Consider the following 27,281-nt stretch of genomic DNA (forward strand, 5'->3'; position numbering starts at 1 on the left):
TCTGTGTTATTTTTAGAAAAGGGAGAGGTTTTATTCTTACTTATATAACTGAGGTGCATAAAAAAAGTTTATATGTCAGAGGTGATATTTATATTTCAGAGGTGAAATTTAAAGACACTAAAAGATCTTCTGGAGGTAACTAAAAAGATCACTTAAAATATATTTTAAATCACCGTATAGTTTCTCCTGATGTCATAATGAAATGATGATGAGAAAAAAATTACATCTCTAAAAGCATGAATAATTTGTAGCATTCTTCGAGTGCTAAGTTTGTAAAGTGAGCACACTTGGTGCTTTCTTTGCTCTCATCACTGCTGTCCTGATTTTTTTCCTTCGTCTTCAGCTATCCATTGTCTAGTCAGCAGGTACAGTGAATTTGAGGTTTAAAAAATTATTTTTCTCCTTCATCTCTTGTCTCCTTCATGACACAGGGTAAAACATCTTTCTGTACAATTGTGCATATCAGTCTCCCTCTCCAAACAAATACATGCTAAAAATCTGACCGTATTTCAGCTCTCCATACTCTGAAGTGGTCAAGTTTTGCCATACTGCAAAAAAAAAAAAAAAAAAAAATTCACATGTTACAAAATAAATACAAATGCAGACTTGTGCTACATAGCTATTCCAGTTTAATCCTGGCACCTTACAATTACCTCAAACAGAATAAACTCTTCCTGTGGAATTTTCAGAATAAATCTTAGGGGGAAAAAAGTTCTGTGTTAGGAGGGAAAGACTTATTTTTTGGCTAGTAAAGGCATGAAAAGAGGAACTGAATATGCTGATACTTTGAAGGAATATTTATGATCTGTCATTCATTTTACCAGACAGTGCTTTAGACTATTTCAGAACAGTTTTTACACTCATTACCATCCTATGGCCCAGGAAATTTACAGTTGATGATTATTATCTGTTGCTCTTGCTTCTCATTCTAGGAGTAAAATCAACTTTGCTTATGTGGAGTACAAACTTGTACGTACTGTCCAATGCATAGCAGCTCATATTGATGAGAGCTAATCATTTATATATTCACCTAGGCTGGAATATGGCAAGCTGTGACACAGTTACGATGGTTTAGAGAGCATTCTTTAAAACAAAACAAAATTTTTTGTTTTACTACTTGCTAATCTGGACGTTGGTTTTCCAGACACAGTCTGGAAAGTCTGTTTGATATTCACTGCTCTCAAGTAAAATGCTGTTACCTGACTTTGCCTTTAGGAGCTCAATGCAATATCAGCATGAAGGCAGAAAAAAATTAAAAATTAATGAAACACATAAGACTAAACTGACCCTGCTGAGCCAGAAACTATGTACAAGAAAAGAAAAGGAAAGAAAAAGTAATCTGTCAAACAAGGATGGAACAGATTATAAACAGAGCAAAGCAGTTTTATAATAAGTGCTTTTGATAGAGTCCAAGGTCAGATAATACTTTCCTTCTACTTCCCCCCAGCACCTCTCCAGCCTCCTCCCACCTTGCTTTCTATCCAGCTGCTCTTCTTTACTCCATCTTCTTGGTTTTTACTTGTTTTCTACCTACCCTGCCTGAAAATTAGGTTTCTGCCCTGCTGGACTGTGATTATTGCTGGCAACTTTCACAGTGTGCTGTAATCCTGCTTGCAAAGGCTCCGTTTTGGCTCAGTGATTTCCAGCCACGTTTTCCTAGGCAGAATGAGGATGCAGTTAGTTTATTTTCCTGGAAGTTAATCCTGTTCACATTAAAATACTTCAGTAAAATCTGCAATGAGGTAGAACCTTCCCAGCTTTTTGTCACTGGATTTGTTTGTTTGTTTGTGGTTTGTTGGTTTGTGGTCTGTTGATTTGTGGGGGGAGACTTAGTGGGGGGCGGCAGGGGAGCATGTGTGTCTTCCTTAAGGGCAAATCTCTTGTATTTACTCAGGCAGGTTTTGTGAAGGGAAATGAGCAGTAGTTTCTTTTAGCAAAAGTTTGACTGTCAGGTTCCAAGCACCTCCACCTGGATGGAGTCCAGCTGCCCCAGCTTTGAAAGTATCTGCTACTGTATTTTGCAAGGAGACCACTATGGGCACACCAAAAGAATTCAAGACATTTAGCAAGAATCCAGTTGCCTATCAACTGCTTTGCAGCTTTTTGGGAAACCTCTACTGATGATTCATTTGCCTGTTTCAGGTATGCCTTTCTGAAGATCTATCCCTTCAGTGCAGTGAAATAAAATTTTTGTTTTGTAAGGAGTGGTAACCCCGGCTTCTGCTGTATTTGCAAAGAAAAAAAGAAATATACTTTTTCTAAAAAAATGTTTTCTGTTGAAAACCACAGTTTCTCACTGAGATGACTCAGAAAATTACCTGAAAAGGCTGTTTCAAGCCTATAAATAGTGTGAACGCTGCGGAAGGAAAGGAGGAAATAGGAAAAAGAAAATCCCCAAATTACCCGATGGGGTGGCAGAGGAGCAGGAAAAAAAAATGTTATTTTAAAAAAATTGAGTTTAATACCAGCTACACAGAGGTAATAATCTGGACCCAAATCACTATGGGAAAAAAGGAGTACTTGATTTTAGGGTTTCTTCTTTGGATGTAAATTGGTTTTTGGCTCAAAAGAATAGTGGGGTGTGGAGGCGTGGGGTAAATGGTAAATGGAAACAGCAGGGTATGGTAAATGGTAGTTCTACTTTCTAACACTCTTTCATAATGTTCCTATGAGAAATAGGGAATGTTTTCATAGATACAATGTGAAACAGAGCAGCACAGACAAAATTTCTTTTAAAACTAATCTTCCCTTTTGCACAGCAATACAGAAGACTGTCTAGTGGTAGTTTGACTAAATCTGCAACTCTTACCCACTGATTTCCGTTTGGTACGTGAGCAAGTCCTTGGCATATATTACTTTTAAACAGAGGGGATTTATTACTTTGTAGTGAAATGTCCTGGATTCCAAATGCACACCTTCCTAGGTTGTTCTTCCTTCTGTATTTTTTTCTTCTAAAGTTGTCCAGAGGGTAAAACTCAACAGACTTAAAGTGTCTGCAGTAGATAGGTGCTCTTAGGCACTGTCTCTTCTCTGAAAGAAGAAAGGCTTTTCTTTTTCTTAGCAATGAGCTATTAAATGGGTTTCTAAGGCTTTAATTTTCTGTTATTTTGGCATCTACCATGGTGGAAGATACTCATCCAGAAAGAGGTAGCTGGGAATAGAGCTTACTGACTGAGATATTTTCCTTTAGCACAGCATGTTTTGTAGTGCAGAAGCATCTGTATCCCATTTTAACAGGGTCCAGCCAATGTCCCCCGTATGTTCCTTATCAGTTCTCTGCAGAGATTCACCCACCAATGTACTTGTAAGTTGCATTGGCAGGTTGTGGCATACATGAATGACTCTTGGAGTTGACCACATTGGAAACCTAAAATTGTTACCTGTGAACTCAGGGGAAAGAAGACACCAGAACAAGAGGTCTCCAGCAAAACAGATGGGGTTTTTTAAGACCTAAAGATATTGGACATTTCTAAATGCAAATTCTGCTTAAGTACTTTAGGATGTGTCTGCATTTCCTCTTGCCTCTGACTACAGAAATTAAAGGCTGCTACAAGTATTTTAAACCTTCCATGCCTGCAGAAAAATGTCTTTTATCAACCCATCAATATCTGGCACCAGGTAAAAAATCTCTCAGTGTCAAGCAATACCAGTGAGAGATATCTATGCTGAAGGAGAGGTGGATGCCACCCAGCCAGCTGCTGTGGATGGATAGCTCAAACAGCCCTGTGTCTGCAGATATCTAGAGTGTAAAGTGGTTGATATGTTATCATATTTTCTGCTGTGCTCTGCTTTTCAGCCAAGGCTCCAGCCAGAGTGTTTATTTGGAGCTGGTTCTGTGTTCTCACTGACAGCCTCACACAGTAGGGTTACCCTAAATTTCTCCTTCTTACTGAGTATCTGCCTGGACAAAAGTTCAGTTGCCTTAAACAGGAGGAGTGCCTCTGCCACTGAGAGCAAGCAGCTATGCATTGTGACAGTAAATCTAAACCATAAGAAGAGGCTGGACATATTTGTTTACTGCCTCTGTGAATGCAGAAAATACAGAAATCCACAGTGCCATCTGAGTCTTTGAGATCCTAAACACAGAGCATTTTGAAATTAAGTTAGCATTTGGTTGAGAGCCAGCTGAACATGAGCCAGCGGTTTGCCTAGGTGGCCAATAAGGTCAGTGGCATCCTGGCTTATATGAGCAGCAGTGTGGCCAGCAGGACCAGGGCAGTGACCGTCCCTCTGTGCTCAGCCTGAGGTGAGAGTCACTCCCTGAGGCCTCACCTCGAGCCCTGTTTGGTTTTGGGTCTGAGTTGTGTTAGGGGAGGTTCAGGCTGAATATTAGAAGAAGGTTCTTCACTGAGAGAGTGTCTGGGCACTGGAACAGGCTCCCCAGGGAAGGGGTCCCAACACCAAACCTGACAGAGTTCAAGGAGCATTTCTACAATACCCTCAGGTACATGGGTTAACTCTTGGGGTATCCTGTGCAGGGCCAGGAGTTGCACTCAATGATCCTTGTGGATCCGTTCCAACTCAGGACATTCTGTGTTTCTGTGATAATGTGAGGTGCTGAGTCATGTCCAGACAAAGGCAGCAGAGCTGAGGAAGGGTCTGAAACACAAATCTAATCAGGACCAGCTGGGGGAGCTGAAGGTGTTTAGCCTGGCACAAAGGAGCCTTATCACTCTCTAGAACTCCCTAAAAGTTGGTTGTGGTGAGGCAGGGATCAGTTTCTTCTCCCAGGTGGGAGATACAGGTTTGGATTGGATATTAGGAAACAAATCTTCACTGAAAGGCATGTCAAACCAGGAAAATGATTGAGTCACCATTACTGGAGGTATTTAAAAGATGAGTTGATGTAGCACATGGTTTACCAGTGGACTTGACAGTGCTGTGTTAACAGTTTAACTGGATGATCTTAGACATTTTTTCCAAACTAAAAAATCCTATATTATGTGACTGTATGAAGTATCATTTCCTTGATTCTGTCTGAAATTCTAGTTCAATGTCAGACATGACCCCAAAATCATAATTCTAATGTCAGGTCTTGAGCAATCTTTCAGTTTCCATCTTTTTTTTCCCCAATTATTTGTCTTCTCTATTTTGCTACTTGAATTATGCTAGGCCTCTTAAAAAAATAATAAAGCAATAGTTGTTGTGGAAGAACAGCCTTTTTATTCTAATGTAACTAATTTACATATTTCCATTTTATTTTTAATACAGCAACACTTCATTCTTCTAATGGGTTTATTTTTCTGATACATGCAGAGAAGAGGGTTGAACAAGAAATTGGAAGTTTAAGGTTATATGTGGTCCAATGTCAGAAAAGTACTTTCTTTAATTTTCCTGTGGTGATAAGCTGTTCAGTGCTTGCAATTTATATGATTACTTTTTATTAAGTTGGGAGTTCACCGATCATGTGTTTAGCTTGAGATGTTGTTTGTCCCTCCTCCAAGCTGTGTTATTCATTATATTCTGTCCCCAATGTGCAGACTGCTTCTCCTTACGCCTGAAGACAGAGAAGGACATTTTGCCATTTCGTGCTACCTCCAAGTTTGTCATTTGTGGCAAGGGAAGCACATCATAACCATGTAGAGCAGGGGGTCTGGTCTCATCAGCTCACGTACTAACTGTGTTTTGAGATGAGACATACATAGAAATGTGTATTTCTATTCACATTACATGTGGGCAGAGTGCCTGCATTGCCAGGAAAGCTTCGTTGCCAGACATCATGGAAATAGAAAAAAAAAATGGAAAATTATAATGAAACATTTCTTTACAAGAATGTGATCAAACCCAGGATCAACCCTGATCAAATCCAGGCTCCTAGAAAGGTGGTTCATGTTTCATGCTTGTCAGTGTTTAAGAGTCGTTTAGACAATGCCCTTAGTACCATGCTTTAACTTTTGGCAGCTCTGCATCAGGCAGTTGGACTAGATCATTGTTGAGGGTCCTTTCCAACTGAAATAATCTATTCTGTTACTATTCTATTCCTATTCCAATTCTGTCCTATTCCATTCTGAAGTTGTGATCTGGGGATAGACATCAAGTAGTTTGCCAGAAACATCTGCATATTCCAGAGAGAGAAAACATTTCATAAAAGTATCATTTATGCTTTGTATTAAGAGCACTGTGAAGGATCAAATCAAGCCTAACTTGGAAATAGTGTACTTTAGCTGAGGAGATTGCCTAACGTAAGTAATGTCTTACATCACGCAACTCAATTGACTAATTGAGCTAAGCCAGTTTCCTATTCCTTTATGCAGTTTGCTTTTTAGCCTCTAAGATGCTGTTCTACTGTCACTGCTACCAAAGCCCCTGAAACTCTAGGATCAAATGAAGGCAGAATAGGTGCTAAAGGAGGGCTGCGCTGGTTTTCCTGGGATATACTCTACAGCACTTTTCAGCTGTCAGACTGGAGCTTATCACTGAAGTTTTGCCTTGTCCTTCAGACCTTGTATCTCTCCTTCTCCTGTGACAGTAGACAGTACTTGGTGCCCTGACGTTCGCTCAATATCAGATGCTGCTGCAGTTCTGTGCTGTATAAGTAGGAATCTAGGAACACGGAAACAACAGATGTTGCTCAATATGAATATAAAAAATGCTTATGTAATTCCTAATTAAAGGTGTCACTTATTCTAAAAGAAAAAGGAATTGAGGCAGTCCATACCAGCAAAAGTAAAAACAGACAAGTGCTCAGATCAAAATGATGGCATAGTTTTCATGAGTAAAGGAAAGGCACAAGTTAAAAGCTGCAATCTGTGTTGCTTGATAAGAAGCAGAGATTCAAAAAAAGATATTGCTATGGCAACAAAAGGAGCAAGGGGATTTACACTTCTGTATGCAGTCTTAACCAAGAGAGACTCTGGCAAGAAGGAACAGCTGCACGTTCGTTCTTGTAATTCATGGGTTGTGAATCTCACCTCGCTGCCTCAGAGCCTATAACTTAGAGCTATAGGTCATTGACCATACATGGCTGAAGATGTTCCCAGACCTGTTAGAAGCCTAATTCTTAGATTATTTATCAAAGGCTTTCCTGTATAGAATCTCAAGGTTGAATAGGTTTCTAATATCACTTGAAAATATTTATTCTATTCCATATGCTATCAATTAGGTCGATACTCATAGGACACCTAAATCTTTCTCGTAATCTGTTGAGAACATTAAGTCTAATGTCACTCTAATACAGGAACATTCCTTCATCTCTAGTTTCACCCTGTAAGTGTCACTGAGTGCTTTTTTTCATATGAAGATTAATACAATTTCTATCTTACCAAATTTTATGTCACAAAATATACTGTGTGCTAATCCAATTTAATTAGCTTCTCATAAAGCAAATAAAGTAAGATTATCTCATAGACATCAGGACATTTTAAGATTCAAATCATGCTTCCCTAATTTAAGTTGTTTTTTTTTAAATTACCCTCGTTTCAATAATGGTATTGTCTATTAATATTGCAGATCACAGTTTTTCGAATGGGATCAGAAGGACACCAGGATATTGATTTGGCTATCCTGACAGCACTACTAAAAGGTAACAGAGTTGAGTGAATCTATATCAATCCATTTTGTGTCTCTGGTGTCCTGAAACCTGCATTATTGACATATCTATCAAGATGATAAATCTATACTGTGAAACTGAAGTATGCTTCTTGCTCTAATTGCTTTATACAAACCAAGCTCTTTCTTTAATGTTTAAACAGCTACTGTTTTTCCTTTCTGAATTTTTGTTCTCCACAATCACCGATGTGTCACAAGAAATATCAGTGGTGACCCCCAACACTAGTTACTTGAGAAGCTCAGTATTCATGAGAAGCCAAAGAACTCCTCAGACTCAGATTACCTTGGCAGCTAAAACATCCATTTAGTTAAAGCTGGTTCTATTGACAAAGTAACATGTTACCTGTAGTCATCCCTAGAAAGTCTGGAAGTAGTGTGAGGTTTCTTTCAGCCTCCACTTGTAGATTTAAGAGTGTAGCTATTGGGATGGTTGGGCTTTTAATCTTAAACCTGGCTGGTTGTTACATCTTTCTAAGCCATTACATGTTACACTTCTGCTCTTAAAATGTTGACTTTAAATTTCCTATTGCTACAGTTCATGATAGACCCTGGTCTATATTAATTAAAAAATTAGTTCAAAACAAGAATCAAGAATTTCATCTATAGCCAAATTTCTCTTTTGTCCCTCGGAAATAATATAATTGTAGGTTTCATTTTTATCTTAAATGTAACTGAATCCTTCATTACCTTTAGTGTGAAGGTATTCTCTTCACATTTGTTCTTAAGACAATCCTTGAAAGTACTGCTCCTGTTTTCTATTAATAAGGCAAAGAATGTCTTAGAGTTGTGATTCCGCTTTTTCTAAATGTGTTTTCAAGATCTGTATCCCAACATAGATCACTGGAATATTCTGAAAACTGACTCTTGGAAGCTGAAGTAAATAAGTCACATGCCTGTGAGGGATTGTTTTCTATTTGAAATGTTCTTTTGCAGTATTTACATGAGCAACTGTTTTAGTGGTTGCTGTCTCAGTATATGAGCAGTCCTCCCTGGTCTGGAATACCCATTTTGCTAATTGGTGCTGTTGGCCTCTTAGTAAAATAAAATTTCCTTTTCTCTTGGTGTTAAGAGTGCAAGTCATCATAAGAAACTTTTATTAGCTCAGGAGGTGCCTGGATCTGTGTAAGTACTTTCGACATCTCCTTTCATGCTTGTCTGAGAACCTTGATTTGAAAATCTGCTGGTGGCAGAAACATTTGTTTCTTGCTCAAGAAAGAGCCAGAGGAACTAAGACTTACACCTCATCTTCCCTGCTCCTCCAGACTTTCTGATTATGAAGGTACTTAATGAAGATCAGATTCATCAGGCACCTCTGGTTCATGTAAGCCTCCTGATCACAAGGTGTTTATCAATATGTGCAAAGATGAGATCTGTTGTCTCAGCCAAGTCAGTTGTCCTTATTCACACCATGTCTTTGTACAAGTGTTCTGGCCCACCTGAAAAGAAATACTGATTTTCTGAAAATATACCACACTAGCCCGATGGATACTTGGGTTTTTCATCAAAGTCTAGGGTAGCAATGCTGAACCACTTGTCTATTGCTTTTTAATAAGTAATTTATTTATAATAGGTTAAAAAAATGGAATTTGTTTTTCATTTTGGAATCTTCATGACATTGAAATTTTCATGGCATTAGAGTTTCCACAGCATTGAAAACTTACTTCCTGCAGTTTATTGTCTCTAAAATTAAAGAAAAATGATAATTGTAATCAGTAAAATAAGAGATTTGAAGACTGTGTCTGAGTTATCTTGACATTCATAAATTCAAATTTAAGAATTCATCTCCTCCTACTCTCAAGTACTGTGTAAAAAAAAGGAGCAGAGCAATGTATGAAACTGGTGAGTGATTACCAGTAACTTTTTTTCAGTCTTCTTGATGAGGAAATTGCAGCTTTTGGTAGTGCAAGAGGAGCATATCAGCTAATGACCATCCCACCCTTGCGTGAGTGATTTGGTCATGGAGGAGTGGGACAAGGGTTTGGAAACACAAAATATCACTTCCTATTTGCTGTGTAAAATTTGTGATGAGCTAATCTCTTTTTAAACCCACACCAGACACACTGCCAATTCAGGAGCTCTCCGGTACAGCGCATTCCACAAGCCCCAAACTCAGCACCACATATTATTTCTTTGTTTGTTTTCACAAGTCTCTTGTTTAATCTTGTCAGCAAGATTTATCTTTCTTGGAAGTGATCTTCAATAAACTACAGAATGGCATCCAAACTGGTTATCAATTTACATTGCATGGATGTCACAACAGCATATGGTTTGCAAATTCTTTTTTTTTTTTTAATGTTGAGAGACACAAATGTGGGAAGTAAGTTTCCAAAGGCATGAGTTTATAGCAGGCAAGTTTATCAATACAGTTTAACTGTTTGTGCTCTCTTAACTTGAGCAGTTGGAACTCACACCATAATGGATTTTGTCCTTTTGCAGCTGCTAGTGAAGCAGAAGGCATACGACAGGGAAGTTAAAGACAGCATATGGAGATGGTCTAAAAAAACACTTGTTTTGAAGTGGCTTCAAAGATCCTAGTTCACGAAGCTGTTGCAATGTCTGGAGCAGACTAGTGCCAGCCCTGTTTCAGATGGTGCTCCAGAAGCCTCCCCAGTGCTACTGTGAGCACGGGGAAAGGGAGAGGTGCTGAGTGGTGTGGGCATGCAGTGATATTACTGCCATGTACCTGCTGGGATAAACCACACTAGGCTGCAGCAGAGCTGAAGTTCTGCATACTTTCCAGCCTGTGAGTAAGTCATGATTCATGCTCACTGAATAGCCATCATGTAGTATCAGATGGTCAAGGATAGTCTGCCAACCATGAAATCACAGACACAAAAAGGTTCCAGAATTAGGTCAGCTATCTGGTTACTGCACTTGTAGCTGTTTTTGCTATCTGCTTTTTTACAGTGTCAATAGGTTTTCTAATTGGGATAGTTCTGTAGCAAATGCTGTGGAAAGGCAGCCTTTGCACTAGAGAGCTGCTGAAACAGGAGATAACACTGGACCTGCAGAGACACAGAGCAAAAAGTTAATTTGTTTTTTCATTTTCCCTAATCTAGTTCTTTTCTTTAGATCTTGATTCAAAGAGGAGACTGACATGCTTAGGTGCGCTGTGGAAATGATATCCCACAACCATTCCTGTCTAGGTAGATGTTTCATGTCATTTCATCTTTCCAGATACCTGAGCACCAAGATCATAGGCTATTCCAGGAGAATCCTTTAGGGGTCTGTGTTGGTTACAGTAAGCTTCAGCCAGTACATAAAAGCCTGTAATAATAAGTATATAAAAGCTCTTCAGTAATCCTGCAAGTGCACAGCACTCATTGTCTGATGTGTACCCTGGCTCCCTGAGGAGACAGCATTGAGTTTATAGTCCCTGGCTGTATCATAAAGGAGTTATTACATTTTCAGTCCAAAATGTTGAGTAGACAATGTGACTTTTTACCACTCTATGCAAGCACTGCTGAATGGCAGCCTAAGAACATAAAATTAACATCTACAGGAACTAACAGCTGTCCCAGCAGTCTATCTATATCCAGTGGTATCTATACCAAGATAAAACACTGCCAAAACAACATATTGCAACCCAACTGCAACTTTTCTTCTAGGAGCAGATGAAAGGAAGGGTCACACTGCAGATGTTGTCATAGTCTCAAAACATTCTTTTGAGGAACATATCTTAGAATCAGCCAGACACCAGAATACTGAGTAAACATTACAGAGACATTAGTCATATTACCCAAAACATTATTTAATGCAATAAGTATGATATGGTAATTAAAATAATACAATGCAATAGGTTATTAACTCTACCTTATTTATTTCCCAGTTATCCTTTGGCTTTGATTTGGGCACGTTACAGTTATGAGTTACACTCATAAATGACAGGCATCCCCAGAGAGGTCACATTTTGGATTCTTCCTGCTGACTCAAATCCATATTCTATGGCACTAAATGCAGTCAAGGAAATGATTGAAAGCAGACTGTATCTTAAGAAGGCCATCTCATGTTTTTTTCTGGGGAGTTTTTCTTATATGACTGGAGTCATTCATACTTCTTAATCGTGGGTAGAATTCCACCTAAAATAGCCTGAATACTTCCTTTTTCATGTGAGACAAAGGCCATCAGTTCTGTCCTAGAACAAAATAAATTAAAAGGCATCCACAGCCCTTATGCTGCTCTGTACAAACATTTATAGCTTTGATTTTCCTTCTCCTCTTAAGTAAAATCAGTGTGTCCCACATTCATCTGAAAACCCTTCAGAGAAGACAGGAAAGAGAAGGAAGCAAGGGCTTTCCAGCAAGAAACTGTAGTGTGGAAGCACCCATCCAACCAAATGCACCAGAGCCCCAGGATGCACGTCCATAATCTACACCCTAGCTGGTGGGCTGCTTCAGACCTGGAGTACAACATCCCCTTGAGAAGCCACACGTTTCCTTCTACTGCCAGATGCCTGCAGTGCTCTGTGAGACAATGAACACAAACATCGTGGCAGCAAGCACTGAGAAGAGCATCAACTCTGGGAGTGCACATGCTCCAACAGGAAAACTTGGCCACTGCTGGCAGCCTTAAGCACAATGAACGGAGATGGGAAGGACACAGGTTGGACCACAGCTTGCTTTCCCCTCTGCTCAGTATTTGGAGCAATCAGCATGCTCAAAGAAAACAATTTTGATGAATGGATGCCAGCCGCTCCTTCCTGTGATCAAATGCACCAGAAGACCCTCTGTTTATCTGCCAGCTGAATCTTTTCTAAAGCAGGAAAAGGGCCAGGACTGCTGGGGTCAGTTGCCACAAGCTGGAGAGCACTCCCTGCTAGGGCTCAGAGGTTATTTACCTGAAGCCTCAGTGATTTAGCTTGACTTCTGCCTCAAGTGGGGGCAGTGTAAACAGCCCACTTCCCTCCCCAAGTCCATCTGATCCAAGATTATTTCTAACTAGATGAAACTAGATGAAACACCTGTGGCTACCCATATCATAGGCTATTATAGGAAAATCAGAAGCTGGAGCTCCCTCATCACATGTGTGAAATGTTTTCAGGCTGTGGGATCACCATCACTGCCCCCAGGTTTTAGAGTTCACCCATGTGTTTCCTCCATGGCTCCCCAAAAACCTTGACTAATCACCTGCTAAAGCTCTCACTTCTCCTACAGGCACATGATTGGGAAGGAGGAGATCTGATGAGAACATCTCTTGTTTGCTTCAGAAGGGGGGAGAACATTATTTGCTCTCTGTGTTTAACTTACACTATCATACTCACTGCAGGTATTTTTTTTCTGTTCTTATAAATAAATCTTGGGATGTTGAAATGTAGAGACATTTTTGCCTTTCCCAAAGGTAAATATTTTCTGTTCTTGAATGCTGCATATTGCTTGTGTAAGAAACTCCAAAAGTTTCGGATGTTGTTGGCATCCCCCCTGAGGTCTCTTGTCTTGTCTGTGTTGCAGTACACAGAATGAGAAGTTGTGTCTTATGAAAAAGGGCATTCCTGATACATCTTAGCCACAGAAGTCACAGAAGTATTTTTACTTTTTTTTACCTTCTTCATTTGTTTCAATTCTATTCTGTTCCTGCATTGTCTACCTTTTTATCAGAGCTCATTTCTGTCTGAATGTGATTTGGATGATTCACAATTCACCATCTCCCAAACAATTACTGTAGGCATTGACAAGGAATTGGCTATATCAGCAGTAAACTGACCTCAAAGTTGAGAGTTATGAAATTAAATTATAGGCTAAGCTCCACAAAGTTTTTTATTAAGGTCTTCACAGAGAATTTCAGCAGCCAGCTTTATGTTTTCATTGCCTCCAATTTCAGAGTCCACTTTCAACTGGAACAGTGTGTGGGTTTGAGTAGTACTGAAATGGGGACACAAATGCTTTGAAGTAATGAAAAGCTTTTATTACTCCTCACTCCATGATATCAGTAGAAGAATTAATAAACACAAAATAACAGTAGAGGTATGAATTCTTTAAAAAATAAGCCCTTATACAATCACCTAACCACTGCAACCAGATATGTAGTTAAAAGTCAAAGAGCCCTTTATTTATTTGGTTGATCAGTTCATTCAGGCCAGTTCTCCCTTTGACATTGAAGCACAAATGCTGTTTTATTATTACAAATTAGCTGAGAACTGTGAAATAAAAAAGCACAGCAGGACAGGAATGTCCCACAGTGTCCATTAAAACTGCAGGGAAAATCATACCCTCCCTTCCAAATACAAAGAGCTCCAAATCCATCTTATCATCTGCATAGTTTCTCATTTAATTTGGGTGTATTATACCTTGACACAAGCTTTATAGAATGCTTACTTATGTGGATATTTCATATGTGAAGGGAAATTTGTCCCACCAGGATGTCTCAGTACAAACAGGGGAGAAACTCCTATGCCTCTTATCCAGATGGAATGTGTAAGATGCCAAAAAAATGCAGAACTACTGAAATCAATGGTGTCTGTATGAGTTGAATCTGCTTGTAATTGCTAGAGGCATGTATGTTTGTGTGTGTGTGCACGTTCATGTGATACATGTGGGGGTGTGTGTATTCCTGCAGTTCCATCTGTATCCTGGCTTGCTCTCATGCTTCACATTCAGTAGGAGGGAAACCAAAAATTGCCTCTTCCGATATCACCTGTATCTGCAGTGTTTTGAAGGGAAATATGAGGAAATATTTAATGTATGTAAGACAATCTGAGAACTAGAGATGCAGATTTGAAAACGGATTTTTTTTTTTTTTTTTTTTTTTTTTTTTTTTACAGGTGCAGTGGAAGGTTTGGTTTTTTTTAATATGAGATCAGTTGCAGAAATCACATGGACGTCTGTGAGACTCTTTAGAAAGAGGAGTTACCAGGGCATACTGAGCCTAATGTCTTGTTTCTTTTTTCTCCTGCTCCGCTCCTGCTCCCCTGTCTGTGTGTACAGGAGCGAATGCATCTGCTCCCGACCAGCTGAGCCTAGCGCTAGCCTGGAACAGAGTGGACATCGCCCGCAGCCAGATCTTTATTTATGGGCAGCAATGGCCGGTACCGTATATATATGTACAACATCTTCTGTTAGAAACACTTTGCACCCTACAGAGTATTAAATCCATTCTGTTTGCAGTGGTGGTTTTAGTGTGATTTGAAATACTCTGGGTCCTGCCAAGCGCACGGTTCTCAGGCACAGTAGCTGAAGGCAGGCACAGTTGCAGAGAGGTTAGTGTGTTCTGTTGTCCAAGGAAATGGTGACATCTAGCGATGCCTTCACAGTAGGACACCATACCTCTGAAAAACGGGAAGTACCAGAGCTATGCTACCAAACATGATTCTGCGAGCTGAGGAAAACGAGTATACAGCCATATTTTAGTGCTAGGCTACAAATTCAAGGAAAGTCAAAACTTCTTTTTTCTCTTCAAGCAGCACGCTTTTATATGCAAATACTGAATTTGAGGTGAAGGTTTGACATAAAAGATACACCATACAAATGTTGGAGGTCAGGTAGACTGCCGGAGCTGGTCAGCAGTGTCACCAGGAATGGGCTGTGGCTCCAGACCTCTGGTGGTGTTAATTCTGCTCCCACTGCTGCTCTGCATCGATCTGCCTGCTCTACATCTGCACCGTCCTGTGCTCCCGTTCCTCCCTGGTGTTTTGTTTGCCCAATTATCCCATCATAAAAAACCAAACAATATTAAAAATAGTAATAATTTTAATTGAATAGTTAAAATAAAAAAATATAAAATTGGATACAATATAATTCGATTAAAATAAGGGATAATTTGGTTCCAATAATAGCGCATAAGCAAAAACAACCGTGGGGTACGGAGGGCAGAGTTCTGGGACCCTTGCCACCTCACGTACAAGCTTGCCAAGTGAAAGTCACCCCTTACATGCCATGTGTCAATACCATCTCCTCCTATTTTCGGTTCATCATATCTCTATCTCCGCCCTCATTACCACCTTTACCATGCATGCACCACCACTCGCTTTGGTGGTCGCACAAGTCTTTGGGGGTCGTTTTGGATGAAGACCTCTCCTCTTCCTCTGTGTTCTTTAATTCACCTTCGGGTTACACATGCGCACCAAGCCAGTACAATGTAAGCCAAGACTAAGGTATCACTGCATCTACATATCAAGGCAATAAATCCCTTATAATTAGCATTTTCTTGGACCCAGCCAGGTTCCTGCTCATTTTTAGCAACTGCATCTTCTTTCCTGTGGTCCTTGAGAACATCTGCTGGGAAGTGGGGGGTGGAGCCCCTCCTCTCCCTCTCTTCTTTTGGTGTTACAACTTTTTAACTATTTATTATTCTCAAATATTAATTACTGTATCAATATCAATTACTGTTTCAATTTTTATCAGCACGAATCATACCTATTTATCACACTGGCTAATACCATTCTCAGGGAGCACCAGGGGTGTGGATTCTCTTCAGGAGAGGGAGGACTGTAAATAGAGAAGTTATTGAATACTCTGTCAGGCAGAGGAGGAAGAGTCAACTCCTTGACTGTGCTACAGCTTTCACAGGTGCAGAAGTCACACACAAAAAAAAAAAAAGAAAAAAAAAAGAAGATCTACATCCTTACCTGTATCTCCCTAAAGTCCAACTTATTCAGTCAGGAGTTTCAACTGGACCAGATTAGTCACTGCTGTGACACTTGTTTCATCACTGTCATTAAAATTTTACATGCTGTCGTTACATGAGCATTTACAATTCCCCATGGAAAAATTATAACAATGGGAAAAGCTTCTGTTTAAGTATCCTTGCTTTAAATGTAGCTTTCTACAGCTTGCTACCCCTAAAAGCTAGTAAAAAATCCTTGCCTTTTCAGTCATGGAGTGAGCAGGACTATTTATTTTGTCTTTGATATTGGGCATAAGTACGTGTCAAAACACAGGAGGGATTATAATGGCATTGAACTGTCTTCATTGTTATCTCTTCATCACCACATCATAGCAAAAATTTTAATAAATTCTGCAAACTGCAAACATTTTGGAAGCTAAAAGCTGGAAGGACGAGATAATTTCTCATCCTTCTAATTCTGCCTGACCTCCAAGAGTTAAGAAGGAGAGGTTTTGTGTAAGAGGACCTCTTGCATTTGGACCTTCAAAGGAATGCAAATTTTGAAGCTATTTCTGTTTCCTGGGTATTCAAATTTCCCTGAGGTTCCATATCACAAACACAAGAAAACTCTAGAAAAGACAGAATTAAAGTGATTACGTGTGCACATAACAAGTGTATCTAATATAAATAAAATGTTTAACAGGAAAAGAAATAGTGATAGTAATGACATGGTGAAGGTAGAGATATGGTCTCCAGTTTACTGGATTCCAGTTCCTTTGTCCTAAACAATTTTTCCTAGAGTATTTTAACCAGCACTCCAATATTCCTTTTTGAAATGCACCCCTGAATTAGAAAAATTGTTACAGATTAAAACCGTGATTATCCCATTTCAAGCTTAGAAGAGAAACCCTCAGAATTTTGTCAGTCCCTCTGCTTGTGCCGGAGTGACTGAACCAGCTGGGTGTAGCCTGCCACGCCCAGGAACAGCTTCAATTAATCACTTGCTTTGCAGGTGGGCTCCCTTGAGCAAGCAATGCTGGATGCACTGGTGTTGGACAGAGTGGATTTTGTGAAATTACTCATAGAAAATGGAGTAAGCATGCATCGTTTTCTCACCATCTCCCGGCTAGAGGAATTGTACAATACGGTAGGGCCAGCCTAAGGCAAATTTTCTGTCTCTATATTCACTGTTCTAGCTCCCACTTGTATTGTAATGGCATGATGATGATGCACCAGGCAGTCAACACCTGCTGCAGAAATTTTTCATTAGTCCATATTGTCTCTCTTGCTTGTCTCTCATATAGTGCAACATGTGCCTTGTCCACATAATCTGCTGTATGGATTTTGTAAAGACATAAAATAAGCTTCACACAGTGCCAGCTAATTTCTTGTAATTGTAATTCCAATATGATAAACCTAAGATTTAGGCAGGTGGTACTGGCTGGAAGATGGTCACTGGCAATTTGGGACTGATACAGTGGTGTTATATGACTCCTGACAATATGGTTTCAGAAAAATCTTCCAGCTCTTAATCAGTCTCTCTTACAATGAAGGGTTTCCCCATGCCCCTACTGAGTTCCAAAGCTTAGACCTTTGACTTTTAAAAAAATGTTTGAAAGTTTTTAATCCTTACAATTAAAGTTAATATAAAACTGCACAAATGAAGTCTGCTGCTGAATTCTCAAATGCAAAATACATTCCAGCATTCACAGTATTATTATTTATTTAGGTAGTAGTTCAGAAAGTTCAAACTTCTTATGTGTAATGAAAAAAAAATCTTCAAGGCCAATCTAGTTGGTAGAATTCCCAGTTTCTGCTGTCATAAGCTGCTGCACTGGACTGTTGTCTGGATGTGCATGACACTGATGGTGACCAGAAATCAGTCTTGCAAATATCAAATATTCATAAAGGATTCAGTAAATTTGGGCAAAATAGGAGGGGCAGGTATAGACAGACAGACAGACAGACAGACAGACAGATATAGATAGATAGATAGATAGATAGATAGATAGATAGATAGATAGATAGATAGATAGATAGATAGATAGATAGATAGATATGTATGAATATATAGGGTACATATGTGCTACCCTAGAGACAAACTCCCATCGGAACTTTGGTCAGCTTACATTTTGCCTATTGACTGGCATCTATGTATTAAAACCAGAATGCCTACGAGCTTTCTTGTAACAGGAATAAGCATGGTAGTTCTTGTACAAATGCCAGTTTTTACAGGGAATAAGTTTGACAGAAGTCTTCAGTTCCACAGCTAAAAGAAGGGCATTTTGAACAAATTTATTGCTATAGAAATCAGCGTACATCTTTTCATACACAAATTCCAAAAGGCCCAGGCTCTGAAATGCCTGAACTACCAATTATACTGTATGACCAAATGCATCCATTGTTGCCTTAGCACCAAAAAAAATTACATGGCCAGTTAAAAATTACCATATTTCAGCATAAGACTTAGGAATGACCTGTGAAGCTACAAACCAGTGAATCTTACCTCTGCTATGGCAAATTTGTAAAAATAGAATGAAGAGAATAAATTTTATGTCAACAAACAGTTTATCAAGCTTCTATAGGAAAACGTAAAGCCTTAGAAATCTATTTCTGCAACCAGCATGCACGAGAATAAGAATGTTGCACTTTGTTCCATCTTTTATTTTTGCAAAACTTTGACACCATTTTAAAATTTCAAAGGTTATTAAAGAAATGTATGCTGCCATGGTTTAGAAGATCAGGGACAGTTTTGGTTTAAAACCTACTTGAATGCTAAAAAACAGGGAGAAGGAAAACATGGCCCATTTTTACCACAAAAGGACATTATGACCAGGGTCATGAAAGACTCTGGAAGACTCTGTTCAGTTTGTTTATGTAAGATCTGAAAAATAGTACCTACAGAAGAGACAGTAATATTTGCAGGTGTTTTAGAAAATCTGAAGCAGCATATGAAGAATCACAGGTAAGTCTCATTATGCTCAGAGATGGGATTATGTAAAATTAAGTGTTGGGAAGTGCAGAGCAATGCATACACGGAAACGTCGACTCTACACATGTGTAGTGGTCTCATGCATATCAGCTGCAACCAAGGAGACCTCTCATAAATGTCTCTTAAAATAACAGCAACAGTCAAAACAAAGCAGAAAATAACGTAAGATGTAATAATAGTAGTAGTGGTAGTAGTAGTATGATCAAAATTGCGGGACTCCTCTGCAGAATATTTTTGCAATGACAGCTGGAGTCAAAAGATTGGAAAAATTCACAGACCTTGCATTCTGCATTCACATGCATGTGCATTCACAGGGAGCAGCTTTCAGGTGAGACAGCCTCAATGCAATGCCAGGCTCAGAGTGCCTCTGAGCCACCAGCGGTGGAACTGGAGGTCCTGAGTGCAGGAAGGCTAAGACTAAAGCAGTTGGTTTTGCTTCCACTCTTTCCCAGAGGCTGTGCTGTGCTACTGGTTTTTCTAAGCCAGGAGCCTAACGCAATACATAGGACTTCCATTGTCATCCACTGTGGCAGTTCATAGGGTTTTCTTAAGGAAGAGTTTTCTACAAAAGAGTAAAACAGGTGAAATAATGCTCTTGTAATTGTTTGGGTTTTTTTTTTAATTGATAACACTGTACAATTGAAGTGCTCTCAGCTGCCTGATTTCTAAACCAGCAAAGTGAGAAAGTTATCTCAACATTTATATTTTGTGCAAACTATTTTGTTCTTCTTCATTTGTCCTTTGCAGAGACACGGACCATCCAACACTCTGCATCATCTAGTCAGGGATGTGAAAAAGGTGAGTCCAATAGACGGTAGGTTGAAAATAATGTTATTGGTTTTTCGTAGCTAGATACAATCTCTGTTCTGCATGAGCTTTCAGTCAGAGCCTTCTCCTTCCTGCTAGTACAGAATGTCCTGTTTGTGTGCTCCAAATATGAACTTTTTGCCTACAAAGCACAATTAGCAAGTTATTTGGCTTGCTTTCTCTGTGGTTTTAGACGCTTGAGTAATAGTGTGTCTGCTGCCATAATTGTAGGCTCTTACATACTGTGTGGATTTATGCTGTTACTTGTGTTTTTCCATACCTGCAGCTGTTGTCTAAGCTACTTTCTGTGTTGCTAGTTTACTTCCAAGCCTGTAAAATAGCTATTACCCTTGTGCTGGATCCTGGCTTTTTGAAACAGTTCCTCATTCTGTATTGTGTGGTACATTTTAGCCATCTTCCTCAGCAGAATATAAAAATTAGCAGTGCAAGTTCCCCCTGACCCTTATCATGTTAATTTCAAGAATCTTGAATTATACAAATCTATTAGAAGAGCTGGACGGAAATACTGAAAGGTCTAGTGGCAGGAAGGAGATATCAAATACCTTTACCAATGTGCTCAGGATTAAAAGAGTTACAGTGGCTGCAAGGAATAAAAATCCCTTATCCTTTAAATATATGGATCAAGTAAGGAGATTGAGTCTGCAAATGACCTCATCAACTTGAATATTCCCCCAGAGCATGTGCGGATTACAACCTTGCACATTATGTAAGTCAGACCTCAAGGGTAGCATACTTGAGAAAGGATATCTCTGTACATGGAACTAGATAGAAAATTTTAAAAGGAGAGGATATTTTTTCTAAGAGCACAGGTTTTAGTGGTTTTTTCTGACAGTGACAGAATTGAAGCCACCTAAGAGAGGAGAGTAGTATTGTGTCATATAGCACCTTTTTACGAAGTAATTTTACAGAGTAATCAGTAGCATGTTAGGAAGGTTCTGGTGGTATTCTTTGGTTGATGTGTTAAATTGCATCATCATTGTTCAATTATGTATAGGGTATTAAGTGACCATTGAAAAGTGTGAAATGCCCGCAAAAAGAAACTATGCACAAATCCCCTTGGACTGAGCAGAGTGAAGCTAGAATCTATTTAGAATGGATACTGCTCTTGAAGCTGAAGTTTCCAGAATATTTTATTACTCAATATGCAGTTATTTATGAGCCTTTATTAATTTGAAAGAAGCATAATTTGTCTTCTACTTTTTTTTCCAAATGCCTTCTCTTCACCAGAATCACCTTTCCAAGATCTTCTTCAAAGGCATAGCAAATTGTATGTTGAGTAACTAAATAATATATGTTTAAAGAAACTCTTTAAGAAATAATATATGTTTAAAGAAAAGACATCAAAGTAGTCAAAGATGATCAGTACTCATGGATGTATATGAATAGACACTGAATAAACTTACACTATATTTGATGACATTATTTGTTCCATAATGATTTCTAACTAGTAAGTGATGGTTATCATTCCATAAATTTATCTTTCTTTCCTCTGTCAATATCTAAAATCTTCAGTAATTCCAACTACATTGAATCAGTCTTATGAGCATAGGTGAGGGCTTTGAAAACAGACAGCCTGGTATGCCTCTTTAGCACCTTCCTGAAGAAAATTGGACCTCTGGGGCTCTATTTCTCATTTTGTTCAGGATGAAGAACAGCCAGGTTTCATAAGGAGAAGTGACAGCTCACAGGGACAGCTGAGCAGATCCCTTACCAATCAACCAAGCCATAAATCAGTCCTCAGATCTGACAACAGTTTAAATTAAAACACCTCTTTTGAAAAAACTTCTTAATGGACACATCACCATTTGACAACTTGATGGCCCATCATGCATGCAAGACAGACCACACTGCTGATGCTAGTTTTTTGAGTTCATGTATATTTTGATGCCACACACCTAACCTCTCAGATTTAATTACAGCATCACAGAATATAAATACCAAAGTATGTACTACACCACCTTGAGACAATACCTAATTGATATGAAATACACTGTGCATTTACATGTACCTCTCAGTTTTGAAACCTGCACTATTTAAAAGGGTGTATGCTAAAAACCTTGCATCTTGAGCATTGTGGATTCTCAGATAGAGAATGGATATTAAAAATCATAGGAGCAGTAATTTACTACTGTTGTACTATATAGCTGTGTAAATCAGTAGGAGCGTATTGTTTTGTTATGTTTTGTTTGGTTTGGTTTGTTTTGTTTGAAAAACAATCTTGCCTGCTTCATAAAGCAAATAATGAGAACAACAGAAGTCATATTATCACATTCCATTTGTGGCAGCCTGTAGACACACTTGTGCACACAAAATATATAATACAACAATATATTTTCCCTTTGGTTTTCCAAATACTGCTGTGAAGACTGATAGCCTAGGCAGCATACTGTAAAGGCCTGGAGATAAAATCTGAACGAATTTACAATAATCTAAATGTGCATTAATTTTGCATGTATTAACAAGACAAATTATGTCGTAATGACTCTGCCTCAGATCACCTTTCAGTCCTCTCAATTTCACAGCTACATAGCATGGCCTGCAGTTTTGGCCTCATGGCCATTTTGCCATCTCCTGTCAAGGGTCCAGGATTTCAAACTTAACTTTGGCTTCCTTCCATAGACCATACACAGGAATGTACCCAACCTAAGCAGAAAGAATCACACACTGGCTCTCCTGTACACCCTGTCTGCAAGTGGAGGTTGCCCTCTATGAATTTAAAAAAATAAAAATCCTTCCCTGCCTCAACTAGCTGATGAAGATCAGTAGTAACTAATAGATGGATTTCTTTTTTCGTTTATCCAAAACATTGTATATAATTAACAGATCTCAATTCCACTTCAGGATTATTTACATTTCCAAAGCTGGGGTTTTTTTGGACTGCTACTGCACATCTGCATTTCCAAAGAACAAACTAGCAATATATAGAATTTTGGCAGTATTATTTCTTTCTCAGCACGCAGACTCAGAGGTTTGATACATGGTGACATAGAAATGCACTTGAAGTGAAAAAAGTACTACAACTGACTAGCTACAGTTTAAAACTCAAATTTCTTCAGGAGAAGAATTGTGCATTAACACTGAAGAGTTTGTCCCAGCATTAAAAGATTTGTTGATTATTAACCAGAACAACTATCTTAGCTCAAAATCAAACTTTTTCTTTGATTATTCTTGACCATCTAGACTGCACTAGAATTAGTTCATCCAAATTCTTGTTGTTCTTGGGGCAGTTCTGTCCCACTTGCACCACTGTGTTTTATTTACAAGCATTCTTAGCACTGCCAGGGTGGTTCAAGCTGTCTGCTGACAGAGCAAGTGCTTTGGCATGTGTGCAACTCCTGTCACAAGGATGGTCCAGTCTTCTTTACTAGGGTATCGCACTTTGGAAAAGGAATGTTTATGAAGTGCGTATTTTTCCTGTGGATTTGGAAGTTTTCTTTAGTGAAGTGTTTCAGTATTATCTGGGAGGTTTAGATGCATCTTTTATCAAAGTTATTTTACTGGAATCTTTCTATCTAAATCTTTCATGAAAATTTAGAAATCAAAACTGTGTCAAGAAACTCAGCTTTATAATACGTATAGCACCCTGATGCCTGTTGTTCTTTAACTGCTCAAATGTTTTTTGCCACTTAATAACATTAAAGCCTTCAGTTTGGGTGAAGACCTTAAGCTAGAAGGAGTCCTGCCTTGGAGGTGCAACTCCCATTTCTGCTAATCCTTTCATCCTTGCTCTAGTAGAATTATCCTCTTACACATTCTGGAAAGACAAGAACATTTTAGGGGGAAAACCAACCAAACCTAGCAGAATTTACTTTTTGAAATATAATTTTTTAGATTTATTTTTCATTTAATTTTTAGATGTTATCTTTCTTAAACTGTTCAGCATAAGCGTTACCATGTCCAAATTATCTAAGCTAATGCACATTCTTGCCAACCATAGTAATTCCCCCACTCATCAAATTAAACAAGATTAGGAAGGTTGCAAAAAGATATGCTGGAGGACATCACTTGAAAATTGTTGGCAGCTCAATTTTTTCCAGTAAATTTTCTTGATTTTTTGTCCCTTTGAATGCCAGCTGATTGCTAGGCATGGTACACTGTGGAAGCACAACCTCCCTCTCTCCTTCCTCAGTCTTTGCAGCACGCTGCTTGTACCATGGTAGCAGGGCAGAAAATAAGCCTTGTCCTTCATGGCTGAAGTCAAAAAGGAAGGAGGATCTTTGCATCCATTTTTTCTCTTCTGCAGAACTAGTTGCCATCTGCTCTCCATTAGTGATTCTCTGCTCTAATCTAATAAGAACATCTCCAGAGAAGCCAGGCAGATATCTCCAGACATGCAGATATTTCAAGCAAGACATGATAGCCATAACATTGCTCCATGTGAATTACTAACCTTCTCCTAATGAACACATTAAAAAAGCTACAGGCTCACTGTAATCTGTACTGTAAATCATTATAGAACAATAGATTATTACCGTGCACTGAAAAATTTTGAAGCTTTGAAGAGTTACAATTTCTGGTCCTTCTGTAATATAGGCTATATGAGACAATTTTTTATTAGAGTAATATTCCTTTTTTACAAGGCTACTGTTCGCAGTACACAGAAGGATAATTTGTCTCTCCACCTTTATCTTGTAGTCATTTCTTTTGCACAGTGACATGCAGAACAGAGAGGGTGCTCTAAATCTGAAAGGTTTCTTGGTGAGGTCTCTAGAGCCAGGTGATCTATTCACAATTTCCTGAATCATGCCTTCTTTTCTGGTAGGGAATGCTGACTGAAACAAGACCTCTCATCCAGTCAACTCAGAAGCAGAGAGTTAGAGAAGGAGGCAAACCTTCCTTTGGGATCATTCCCTTCCCATTAGTCCTTTCCTTCTGTAAAGGGGTCAGAGTTTACCTTGTGTAGATTTTTCTGAAGAGAATAGAAGAACAGGTGTGCCCACACTGGGGTTTTGTTCCTCCATTGCCAGAGACCCCCCCAGAGACTTGACTGGCACATCTGTGAGTGCAGCTCAGCCTGAAATTGTTCAGCATACAAGATGTCCCGTTGGGTTCACTGCAACTGGAGAATAGAAATGCCCCATTAACTCAGAGTGAATTCATATGGAGTGGGAGACAATCTGTTACTGAACTCATTCTTCATAGTTTTGCAACCCCCAAGCACTGGGGAACTCATAATCTTAGTGATGCCATTTTCATATTTGAAAGTGAAGAGTAGGAGGATGTGTGCAAGGGAGTTCCCATAAAAAGGACAGTAAGATGTGGATGTATTTGTCATTCTGTTTCCTTTCAAGTTAAAAAGTACATGCTGAAGACATCATATACACATACATACACACAGGCATATAGATACATAGGCATACGCATACACATACACACATACATCTATTTAGATATGGGTATGTAGAAATATCTAACAGAGGGTAGGAAAGGAAAAGAAATGAAAGGAGAAGTATGTAGGCATCTTTTCCAGGATCCTGCTAATGACCCTTAGCACAAACTCAGTTCATTTCTTGTGAGAAAATCTCCATGGCTCTGCTGGAAATTACATAACTAGATAATGTGTTTAAAGGGGCTTTTAGTAAAATATGTAAGGAACTCAGGTAGAGAATATGTCGAAAAATTTCTAGGCCTGTAGTTTTCTTCATAAGAAAACCCCAAAATAATTAGCCACATAGGTATTTTGTTTATTACAGCCTTCATACATACAGATGCTTTCCTCATTCTTGGTGTGAAACTTAAGCAAGGGTGTGTATTCTTTGAACACAACTCCAAGACTGAATGCTGATAGACTCTCCTTTCCCCTAGCAACTAGTAATAATGATAGCTCATGTCCTGTGTAAGTCCTCCAGAGCTGTAACACCAATCTCACCTCCTGCTCTTCCATTTCTGGAACATGGGAAGGAAACGCTGCAGGATGGGAAGGAGTTGGTCCCATGTGAACAAGAGATTCTGTGTGATGTTGCTTCAAATGCCTTGACAGTTCAGAATAGGCAGTCCAGAGAGATGCCAGCAGAGATGCGAGGTGCCAGGATGAGTTGTGGGTGAGAGCTGGTGCAGGAAGAATGCTATCTTGCAGAACTAGAGTCCAGCAATTGTGCCTGACTTTTCAAGTGTATCGATCCTCATGCTTTTGTTTCTGCAGTCATGTTCCTTGTTTCCCCAGCTGAAGAATATGAGTACTGTGTACTGACGTTATCTTCTGTTACTTCCAACAAGTTCTTCACCTTCTTATTTAACTTATGTCTTCTTTCCAAGCGAGAATATCCAGGTTTCGGTTGGATCTATTTTAAGGTGAATTAATTAACCAGCATAATAATACATTCCTGCTTTTACCTATTTAATTTGTTTTATTCTAACTCCATTTTAAAGTACATTTAACAATGTCAGTAATGAGCATTTCTTTTTCCACCATCCTTATTTTCACTGCAGGGAAACTTACCTCCTGATTACCGGATAAGTCTGATTGATATTGGGTTGGTGATAGAGTACCTGATGGGAGGAGCGTACCGCTGCAATTACACCCGAAAGCGGTTCAGAACACTGTACCACAACTTGTTCGGGCCCAAGAGGGTAAGAAACAAGCTGTTTGCCATCCTCAGGACTGTACCAACTGCCAGGGATTGCCATAGCATCTTAGATGGTTCCAGAGTGGTGGGGTCCAGATTCATTTCCATTATGTGCATTGCTGTTATCTCACCATAATGCATCACAAGCCAGACACTTATATAAGCTATGGTTTTTATAAATTTAATGAAAAAATTATTGCATTCAGCTGCCCTGCTGAAACCAGCACATAGAACAGTCTCCTCTGACTCTGAAACTTGTAATTATGAGTATTCACAGCTTTTAAAAGGCAAGTCTTTGACCTAAACCAGTAATACTGTAATTCTAACTCCTGAGTTAGATTTGAAAACATCTGCATTGTTAGATGCATTTCCTTTCTCAGGGCTCATCTACTGATTGTGATCTGAAGGTTTCAAGGCAAAGAAACTCATAACTCAAAACATATTTTATTTTTTGGGTGTGGCTCCAGCGGTCATTGGGTTCATGGCAACACCACTGTTAAGTATTTTTGTGATTTTTGTGGGTTCCTTGTTTGATAAGTGAATACAAAGTCTTTCTAAAACACAAAAGCTGTTCATTATCATCCATATTGCCATTGACCCAGTTCACCCTGAACAGGAGTCTGTTTAGCTCCTCCCAGTATGACTCCCAGTTCCTCCCAGTTCCTTCTTTGCCTACTTTTGCCTCACATTTCAGATTTTAGCAATACACAACAATGAAGGTAGTAACAAATCGCTATAAATAGCAACAGCTCTGTGAAAAGTTTGCAGACAGCTTATTTGTTTCCATATGCTTTTCCTTAAGATTCTTC

General features: G+C 39.0%; 1 protein-coding gene across 9 annotated transcripts in view; it reads left to right on the forward strand.

Annotated features, from left to right (window-relative positions):
- The window catches only part of TRPM3 (transient receptor potential cation channel subfamily M member 3), a 415,622-nt gene that overhangs the window by 335,185 nt on the left and 53,156 nt on the right, over window positions 1-27,281 (forward strand). For 7 of the 9 annotated variants that reach the window (XM_064736884.1, XM_064736885.1, XM_064736886.1 and 4 more), the window contains exons 9-14: window positions 7,450-7,522; window positions 14,469-14,569; window positions 17,099-17,233; window positions 19,826-19,876; window positions 26,162-26,197; window positions 26,336-26,476. In XM_064736884.1, coding sequence (XP_064592954.1) covers window positions 7,450-7,522; window positions 14,469-14,569; window positions 17,099-17,233; window positions 19,826-19,876; window positions 26,162-26,197; window positions 26,336-26,476 — 537 coding nt within the window. The remainder of the gene's footprint in view (window positions 1-7,449; window positions 7,523-14,468; window positions 14,570-17,098; window positions 17,234-19,825; window positions 19,877-26,161; window positions 26,198-26,335; window positions 26,477-27,281) is intronic. The other 2 variants (XM_064736882.1, XM_064736888.1) reach the window with 1 other exon arrangement.

Source organism: Zonotrichia leucophrys, chromosome Z, assembly GCF_028769735.1.
Source record: "Zonotrichia leucophrys gambelii isolate GWCS_2022_RI chromosome Z, RI_Zleu_2.0, whole genome shotgun sequence".
NCBI lineage: Eukaryota > Metazoa > Chordata > Aves > Passeriformes > Passerellidae > Zonotrichia > Zonotrichia leucophrys.